Source organism: Rosa rugosa, chromosome 7 (assembly GCF_958449725.1).
Source record: "Rosa rugosa chromosome 7, drRosRugo1.1, whole genome shotgun sequence".
In the NCBI taxonomy this organism is placed as follows: domain Eukaryota; kingdom Viridiplantae; phylum Streptophyta; class Magnoliopsida; order Rosales; family Rosaceae; genus Rosa; species Rosa rugosa.
The window spans coordinates 1072312-1082834 of NC_084826.1; the positions used below are offsets into that span (position 1 = coordinate 1072312).

Here is a 10523-nt window from a genome sequence, read left to right on the forward strand (position 1 = left end):
AGGGGAGGTCCACGTAACGTGTTCTATGAAATGCCCAAGAGAAGAAAAAGGTTTTGCAGACCCAAATCTTGTTTTGCTTGTTGGGTAAACTTGAATGTGGTTTTGTGTGGTAAATAGGTAATGGTTACTCAGATTCTGTCAAATATGTGTTCGTTGGTAGCTTAGGTTTCACTTTTGATGGTTGTTGTTAATGGACATGTGGATGTGTTAGTGTGAATGTCAGTCAGTTTAATTGCAGTTATTATGTTTTTACTTTAACAAATGAAATGGCTTCTAGTTTCTTCAAATTGACATAAAGGTAACAAATTGGCATCAAAAATATAGAATCGGATTTCCGTTCGAAATTATAGATGACGTTTATTTCTATTAGTTTTGCTGAGATAAAGTACAGAAGCTAAAAGCATGATGAAGAGTTGAGTATGCAAAATTGATAGAGCTAGGGATTAACAACTCAAGCAAGAGTGATACCAATAGGGCTCCTCACAGCGTATTTTCCATTGTCTTCGACCCTAGCAAGTGCACCAAATCGGTCACTATGGTTCTTGTTGCTCTTATACTTGATTGTGATAGTGTAGTTTTGCTTCTCATACTTCTTATTGAACACCAATCTCTCTGGCGACACCGTAACAACAGAACCCTTTGGTGCCATAACTGTGACATCGTAATTCGCCGAGCCATCACCTACGTTGGTTACAAATCTCTCAAACTTTTGGTTAACGAATGTCTTAGGGGTGATGTAGAATGCTGTAAATGATGGATAGTTAAGATCCGAAGATTCCTCAGAACATGTATAGTTTTTCGATATTGTAATGGCTAGAACCTGCTTCGTACGTGCTATATTTCATGGAGCACAAAAGATTAAATGATGTAGCCTTGTGGCGTTGCATCGTAAATTAAACCCGGGTGGAGTGTCCTATTTGGATCAATTTGACCAGCTCCCATAGCTAGCGGAGAAGCAGGTTGCATATGGTAACTGTGATCTCGAATTGGATGGTTGGAGTTACCAAATGGATTATCCTTGGTAATCAGCGCAGAACCTAGTAGCGGCGGGACTCCATTCCGGGTGTGCACTTTAATAAAAGGGAAAATACTCCGGAAACGTGAGGGGTAGCCATTGATGTTTCAGAAACCATATTATAGTAATTAGATAAGTAAACATTAAATTTGTCCAAATCTGTCCAACTATTTCATTTGGAATCCAAGCAGCTAGTATGAGAGAACCCGGTGCTCTTATATATCTGGCTTCAAGATACCTGGATAATTTGGTGAAGGGCCTTGAGCTATGAAAAGGCTGCAGCCTGCAGCTGGAGCAGGCTTTGTTCCAAGAACGGTTTCTCGAAACTTCATTCTTACAAAAGGTTATGGATTAGTGTCCACATATTTGATCACAGCTGGTGCATCTTTTGGGCTAATCACAACGCAAGCACAAGGAATACCTCCCAGTTCAAACAATTCAGTGTCGTTGGATAATAGTATACCCTGCAATGGCACTTGCCAGAAACAAGGTTCACCCTTTTACGGTGGTTGAACCCAAGGGTTACTGTTCCCGAAAACGAACGGTCTATGGTACGTGCCTGCTGCAGCACTCAAGACCCATAAGGGCTTCCATTGGGGAAGCTCCAAAGGTGCGAGGCCTAAGGCCTTCTTTACCCGCCGAACTAGAAACCACTACTCCCTTTTCCATAGAGGCAAATGAAGCTATTGCTACTGGTTCTTCGTTGAGTGGTGCGCCATTGAAGCCGAGAGAGATGGTAATTACATCCACATCATATCGTCTTCAATTGCTTCGTCCATCCAGGCAAGAACATAGGACACGTAATGCCCCTCTTCGCATGTGACTTTGTAGACGGCTTACGGCTAGTCTAGCACGAAGTGCAACACCTCTGGCTATTCCTTTAGCATAACCAAACAAAGATGCACCGGGTACATAGTTCCTGGCAGCCGTGTGTGTCCCGTGCTCCAATGTGTCCCTAGCAGAATTCATCTTAACAGAAATTTCAGGATGTGCAATATGAGACCCTTGTTGTACGTAATATCTAGCCCCAATGAGTTTATAGTTACAAGTTACAACTTACACATAACACATGGAAGTGTTGGAATCATGTCCAACCTCGCATGTAGCCTTCCACCTAAGTGGAAATTTGGCTGGCATCCCATCGTCTTTGAAGCTTAATTTCGCTCTCTGGCCAAATCCCGCTATCAATATATAAAACAGATGGTCATGTCGTCACTGAAATTCGAACTAGGCCATAGACCATTCGAAAGGCTTAGGGAGAGGAAATCTGTGGTGTGGGTGGTACTGTCTAGTGGGCAATTGCTATCCCTATAAGCGAGAGGAACTACGGGGGTATTGCCCCATATTCATCTACGGATAAAGACGAACTAAAACCATGAAGAGCATTAATTGTCGTAAACATGGACAAGTGAGGGTATGCAATGATGCTCATCAACATCATCATCATCTGAATAGTCAGGATTATCAGGCTTCAAGGACTCAATAATGGATGAGTACCAGTGGTGAATGGTGATGGCTATCAAAAATATTGGGCATATGGGTTTTGTACATTTATTAACTAAATGCTAATAATTGTTGGGTATTATTAGGATTTTGCTGGTCTAGTATCATTTAGTCTAGTGACATAAATCTCATCTTTATAAGTGGAAGGTCGTAAGTTCAACTAACAATAGACTACTTATTGTATATTTGTATATGAGTTGTTGATTTGATAAAAAAAAAAAAAAAAAAAAAACACCCTTAATAAAATAGGAAACGTACGACAAAAGTATAGTATACCATTTTATTAAATAATGAGTAGTCAATACTTTTAATACGGAATAAAGCATTTCTCATAATCCATTAAGGTCAACTGCAGCAAATCGCAATGTAAATGGGTGTTTATATACTTAATTAGAATATCTCTAAATCAAACCCTTTTCATAGACGAGATGCATTATAGCTATACTAGTACTTGTTTTCTCTAGGGCCTGACCTCAATGCCTTGAACAATAAGACCACGCTTCCAATTGCCACGAATAGTCTCCAAAAGAGTCATTTCCAACTGCTCCTCTTCTCCTACAGATTAACTCACCCAGCTCAACCTCCCACCACCCGTCAGATCTCACCTCCGGGTACTGATCGTGGTCCATCACTCCTCGGCTGTGAAGAAACACAGTCTGCTTTGTAGCTTCTTCTCCGACCAGACCTACAGTACTGACCTGCGCAGGTGTTCAAATCCATAGGCCTCTGTAGTAAATTAATTTTGAACACAAGGTACGAGTCGATGGAGACAGCAAGCGCGTGTCGATTTGGCCACGGACTTCAAGCCAACAAACATCAAGAAGCTTGGCCACCTCCTCAAACCTGTTCGCGTAGGTAATTACACACGCATTTAACCCATAACTATAACCAACAACCAGCCATATATATACATCAGACACACACATATATCATAATATGTAACAAACAATCAAACGAAATGGGCAATCTCTAAGAGTGTTTGGGTAAGTGTGCAATTTTTATCCTAAATTTGTGTAAATGGTCATTATCTCAAAAATGTAATGCTATTTATCAGAACTTAATGAAAACGTAAATACTTTCTTCTTTAAGAAAATTGGCACGTACCTTTGATTTGTCTGTAAAGCCTCCACCCTAGCTTTGAACTTTGCATGTTCTAGAGTTCAGTGTCCCTATACAAAAACAAACTAATCAGAGTTACCAGAAATAACACCAAAAGCAAATCAACAATAACTCGTGCAGAGTGCTCAGCCACCTATCTAAATTTTAGTATGATATAATATATTAGAAACACCTCAAGAAGTAACTCACTGCCTAGCCTAGTATGTAGATGTTGCAGTCATAACCCAACCACCATCAGTGAAAGATAAAACATGAAACGTAACCATATGATTCGTAGAGACGATTATAAAAATTTTTGGAAACCAAGAAAACAATGTCAAACAATTGGTCGAATAGCATATGTACATCCAGCAAAAGGTGAATTATATTTTATGAGAATGTTATTAAATATTCAAAAAGGTTGTCACAATTATGATTCAATAAAAACAATAAATGGTATCACATATAGTGCTCATATTAACGTTGAATTATGTTCTCAATCTATGTTAATTAAATATCTATTTAAATACATAAATAAAGATCCGGATAGAGCCCGAGTTTTATTTTATGAAAATCTAAATGATGAAATTACAACTTATCTTAATTGTCGTCATAGCCAATCACTATGACGTGCAATTGGTTTCCGTACTGGTGGTATAGTAAGATATCCGACTTTAGGATATGGCAGAGGAAGTTGTAGAAAAGGTAATAACAAAAAAATAGTTGAGAAATAAATTATACATATAACAAAAAATATCGAAATCAGCTAACAAAAAATCAAAATTCGAAAGGAATTAGGGACAAAAAAAAGGAAAAAGGATGAAAATAGAGAAATTAGTATGTCTTTACCTTAGTAGCATCTTCACTAAAAATCAGAACTTAAAACCTGTGCCAAATCTAGCGACTTTAGATTGCACAAGTTTTTGAATTCCTCAAGTACACGCTCTATGAGAGATCCACATGTCCATAGCTCCCCAGTCATTGACATTGTTTCTAATCCGAGTTCTAAACCTCCTAGACACAGTGTTTGAATGTTTCTCATAAGTAGCGGAAGTGTCCCAAGTATGTTTTACACCAAGTATAATAAAGAACTGAGATGTCTAAGACCTTAAGATCTTCCACTCCATTCAATGTGCCTAGCGTGTCCACATCAGAGGGTGTGGCTGGAGGCTGCCGTGAAATGGAGAGTTTCGGGTTGGGCAACGGAAAGGCCGAACTTGGTGACGATGGCGGGGTTGAGGAAATTCATGGTGGCCCCGCAGTTGATGAAGATGTCAATTAGCAGTTCTCCATATTTTGCCTTTCAGTCGCATCATTTCGCTAAGCTTGGTGTGGGTGATCTTGTGAAGAGGGTAAGTGGGGGGTTTTTCTGGTGATGTATGTTCAGGTCAAATGAGATTAGAATTTAGGCCTGGGCACGGGTCGAGCCCGGTATGGATTTTACAGGGCCCGGGACCAAGCCCGAATATCTCGGGCCGGGCTCAAATGTGGTTTTTCGTTTTCAGGGACCGCTACGACCCGGACCGTTCTTAAACGGGCCGGTCCTATGGGTTTTTCGGGCCCAACAACATAAATGAAAATTTTCCAAATCTTTGCATTTCAAGAACATAAAAGCTAATTCAGTGGTTACAAAAATGGTCGAAGAGAGTGGAAACCGGAAATCATTGTTGGGTTTATAATTGGGGTTTCAAAATGGTCAAAGAGAGAGGAAAACTGGAAATCGTTGTTGGGTTTCGAGTTAGTGAAGAAGGGGATTGCTGCTGGGTTTTGAAATCTGGATCTGGAAATTAGGGGATTAAGGGCTTGTTCGAAATCTGGGTTTATTTCTACTTGTTTGAAATCTAGAAATAGCCATTCGTGAAGGGAATAGATGGCTTCGAAGGGAATCTGGGTTCCTCCCAATCGCTTCTAGAGTTCGAGCTTTGGGAAATTTAGAATCTGGAATCGGGTGTGCTTTGGAAGGGAAAAACTAGAAAAAGGAGAAAGTAGTGAGAAAGGGTCGAGCACTTGGGTCTGATTCTTGGTGAATGTTGACTAATGACTACTAATCTGAAACCCCACTCTTTCTTCTAATCAATCCCCATCAACCCAGAAACAAAAGTAGAAAATGGAAATCATAATTCATGATTGGTTGTTGTTACCAGTACTCCAGTAGTATTATTAAAAGCTAGATTCAGAGTCTTTGCATCAAACAAAGAGAATCTCCAACCATTTCACCAAAAGAAACAAAGGGATACCCATATGAATTAAGGTTTAGCACAGAGCTTCTAATAAACTAAAATGGCCTAATGACTAATGACTACTAATCTGAGATTTATTGAAAGGGATAATATGGAATCGGGCCTTTCGGGCTTTTGGGCTTATGGATATCAGGGCCCGGGACCGGCCCATTAAAATTCAAACGGTCTGGGCCTTATTTTTTTAAGTTTTTTTTTTCTCAAAGCCCGGCCCGGACCTGACTGTCCGGATCGGTCCAATCCGGGTTTTCGGGCTAAAATGCCCAGGCCTATTAGAATTTAAGATTTGTACGTCCACTCAAAACCAGGCTTTACTAGTCATGTCAAGGAGTCAAGGCCATGAGCAGTGCTCTTCGTTTTTTTTTTTTTTTTTTCTTTTTTTTTTCACTTTGTAATACAGCTGCAATTTGATAGTTTTTTTCAATACAATTTTTCAGTTTTCAATCTTTATCAAAGAGATTCTATGCAAACATGGATTTTCCGTATATATAGGTTTTTTAATGTTGCTATTTATTTCTGTTGTTGTTTGTGTTGATGTTTCTCAAAAGTAACAATAATTTCTACTATTAGTGGAATGATATATTTATTTTTAATTTCTTGTTTCACACTGTTTTGTGACTACTTAAAACCATAAAATACTAAGAAGCCTATAGTGACCATATTTTCTCAACTATATCATGTGATGATAAGATATTTATCTTAAGACTCGAAATGCAAATAAACGTTGTTGATGCCTAAAAATCCACCTATCAGGCCCAATTCTTTTCTCGAGCCCAATAAGCAAATTATACCGACAATCATAATGCCACGCATGCGGACCCCAGCCACATTCACGCATTTGGGGCTTGCAAGAACGGGTGTGGTGTGGAAGGTAACGGAAATGTGCCCATTATTAGTTTTAGGCTTGTTGGTAATTTCGGACTTGGGGACCGAAATTCAAGCCCAACAGCCCAATTCTGATTATGGGTAAGTGAAGAAGAAAGAACCCAAAAATCCCTAATCACAACAACACTTCTTTTATCCAACACCAAACCATTTTACTTAATAACCATACATCTCAAATACCATACAACATTCTTTTACACAATTACCAAAACTATACCTTTGAACCGAGACAAAACAATGACCTCTCTTATCCCAGCAGCAAAACCTTGGAATCATAGCAACAGCAGGAATCCTGGGATCACAGCAGCAGGATTCTTGGAATTAGCAATGAGATCTTGAGCGGGAATTCCTGGAGTCACAGCAGCAGCAGGATTCCTGGGATTGCAGCAGCAGAATTCCTGGGATTCACTACACCAAAAATGTTAACACACAACACTTTTTGCACAACGAAAAAAAAAAATGCGTTGTGTGATGAAGAAAAGTTAATCACACAACATGTTTACTAAACTAACGTTGTATAAGGGGGTTAAAATTCTGAATTTTTTTTTAGAAGGTCATTGCACAACGGTTACAAGAATAATCCGTTGTGTGAATCATAAAAAAAATAGCGGCAGATTTCCCTCCTAGATCGACTCAAATTTGGCTCCAAATTGATACTCTAAAGCACAACAGAATAGTTATATCTGTTGTATGAGTGTAGCTTGCAAAATATCATACAACTGTTTTTTTACTTTCTGTTGTCTAATAAAGGGAGATATATTGGGAAAGTTTGGATGTGTGTAGATTTGCCTCAAAATGGCACTATTCCCTCCAACATTTCCCTGCATTCTCTCCCCCAAAATTCGATTCCCTCTCAGCAGGCAACAAGAGGCGGCAAAACTGAAAATTTTTAACTGGCATTCAGACAACAGATATGTGGAAAACCATGGTCTGATGCCTGCATGATGAAATTAATGTGGCCATGTGTCCTAGCGCTAGACAACTACACAATAGCATCGATCTATTCAGACCAAACTATTAGAACACTTCAGAAAAAAATCCATTCAGACCAAACTAATGCCCACAGCTAAACCCGACACGACATTCACTCCACAAAACCCCACAGCTGACCCCAACTCACCCCGACTCTCTCTCTGACTCCCTCGCTGTGCGACTCTCACTCTGACTCACTCCACAGCTGCCCCGACTCACTCCACAATCCTAAACCCTAAATCCACCACCTCCAAAGCGAAGCCTTCGAAGCCCTAAATGGGAGATTTCCCTTCGAAGCCCTAAAGGAGATTTCTCTGTGAATCCGTGGATTCACATCGGAGCAGCCTTAGACTTGGATTCACACAGGAGCCCTAAAAAATTTCGTCATCTCGAACTTTGATTCACGCCTTTGATTCGATTTGTCTCGAACTTGGTAAGTTCTCGTCGTCTCCTTTACTGTTTTGATTCAATTTTGATTTGAATTTGTCAGCTTTCGCTCTTCGTTACTGTTTCAATTCACTGAGATGCAAAATTTAGGGTTCTGATATTCATAAGCAGATCTTAAAATTGTGCACTCTAGTCACCGGAGTTTAACAGAGACTCGGATCTCCATCTCCGACCATGGATTCCGAGCCTTTCGAGAGAGAAAAAAACGTGACTTTTCTGGGATGATGTACCGGCTCCTCCCACACCAATCCGAAAAAGCTTCATCATCTTCTTCTTCTTCTTCCTTTGAAGGTCCTCGTTCTACTGAGGGCCTCTCTGCCGCTTTGTCCGATCAGTCTCGTATTATAGTCGCCAGACCTGTTAGGTACAGACCCATCTAGCTCTACCCTTTTAAAGTTTATAAATTTCTGATTGTATATATGTGTGAATTGGGTTACTTTGGTGTGAAACTCGTGAAATATTTGATTAATTTATGCAGTAGGTCCATAATGCCTTGTCTTTAACTAACAATTATGCTACCAAAGTTTGGTTCTTTAATCGCTTTTTCGCAAATTGATTCTGGGTTTTGCTATTGAGCTTCCCAAACTTGTTTTGGCTTGTGTTTAAGTAGAGTTGTTCACGTATTGGTGAGGCTTGAATTAGTATATGAACTTGTGTTATGGTCAAGTGAACTTCAATAGTTGGATTGAATTTCTGCAATTGGACTGAATTGGTAAATTTTTTATGTTTGCTTGCAGAGGAGTGGTGTCCCTGTGGACATGCTCAAAGTTCTGTGCAATTGCCTTTGTTGCTGGGATCATTGTTGGCTATACCCTGAAGCGACGCGTTAAACGCTGGGCTAACAAGCTTCTCAAGAGGATCAAAGACGATTGATTGCACCTAGGTTGAGTTAAGTTATCGCATTCAATAGATTGTCGTCAATAGATGAGTGATTCTCTAACATTAGTTGTGTAAAGGGTGCATTTTTGAGGAGTTTTCAGCTTCTGTGGTGACAAATGCATCTCACCTTATCAACAGATATTGTTATCCTTTTTAAACTACTATGGTAAAGTTTTAGAGAACAGCATAGGCTATCCTTTTTATCCTTTTTAAACTACTATGAGAGATCTTTAGTCTCTCAGTCAATGAAGTTGCGGATTCTTCAATGTTGGATTTTTCTAATCTGATTGAAATCTTGTGTTTGTTTTGCAGTTTTTTGTTGGTGGAAACTGGAAGTGTGTAAGTATTTTTTTTTTTTTTATGCAACAATGTCTCTCTTTCTGCATTACCTATAGTATATAGTTGTTTTATCTACTCAGAATTTTTGTGCTTTAGGGTTTGATTGGGTTTATTATTTGATTATGATATATGTGATTGGCTTTACATTCTCTGTTTTAGATACTCAGAATAGTATCTTTCAAAAATATTCCATTTTTCGATTAATTTTTTTGTTTAGTATAAAAGCTGCCTGATTTAGTTTCACAAAAGCAAGTTTACGTTCTGTGATTTTTGCCTTGGTAATTAATTTAGTGGAATTTTAATGGTACGTACTGAACAAGTAGATATTTCAAAACATAGTCGATAACAGTCTCGTTTAAACAAACACACTGTGAGAACCTGACCTTATGAAATGAAATGATTTCCATGCCTAGTGTAGGTAGTTATTTGTTTCCTAATTGCTGAGAGAGTCAGTAATAGTCAATTTGTTGCATTTACAGAAAAAATTATTATGTATATGTTTATATTTAGGACGTATTCCCACCTTGTGACACACCTTTACCATGGTGCTCTCCTGATTTTGTTTCAAGTTATCATGCATTTTTTATGTGCATTTTTCTTATTCATTTTGCAGAATTTGTAACTTGTATTCAACCCTTTTAATATGGTTTCATTTGTTCTGATCCTTTTGTCCCTGCTGATTCATCTAGAATGGCACAAAAGACTCAATCAGCAAGCTAGTGTCAGACTTAAACAGTGCAAAATTGGAACCTGATGTTGGTGAGCTTATTTGTTTGAACTTTAATATAAGCCTGATTCAATTTTCAGTAGATTTACTAGACTGCACTAGTAATTTTGTCACTGGCCATCTGGATCGGAATATAACTAAAATTGAATCCGAAAAATAAGTTTGGTAAAATGTACAAGTTTGATAAAATTGTAACCAAGTAAGACGCTTTTAATTTATAATATGTGTTCCAGAAATATTAATATGGTTTTGAATTTAACATAACTTTCCTGGAGATTTACATTTGTTGATTTCTTTTACATTCATACATGATATTCCAGCCATCTGCATTCATCTACCTTTTCATTTGGGCTTTTATTAAAATCTATTCATGTTTGTGCTAGTATCTTATGTGCATGTTGAAGATCGACTGAAGATGGTG

At 38.6% G+C, this 10523-nt stretch overlaps 1 protein-coding gene and 1 pseudogene across 1 annotated transcript; both read right to left on the bottom strand.

Moving 5' to 3' along the window:
• Positions 1-451: 451 nt before the first annotated feature.
• LOC133720831 (subtilisin-like protease SBT3) lies at positions 452-2566 on the bottom strand (annotated as a pseudogene).
• Positions 2567-2978: 412 nt separating this feature from the next.
• Positions 2979-3444, bottom strand: LOC133720832 (F-box protein At2g02240-like). The gene is made up of 2 exons (XM_062147310.1): positions 3276-3444; positions 2979-3073 (listed from the first exon to the last, which is right to left on the bottom strand). The coding sequence occupies exons 1-2, from the start codon at positions 3442-3444 to the stop codon at positions 2979-2981; spliced, it is 264 nt and encodes an 87-aa protein (XP_062003294.1).
• Positions 3445-10523: the final 7079 nt, after the last annotated feature.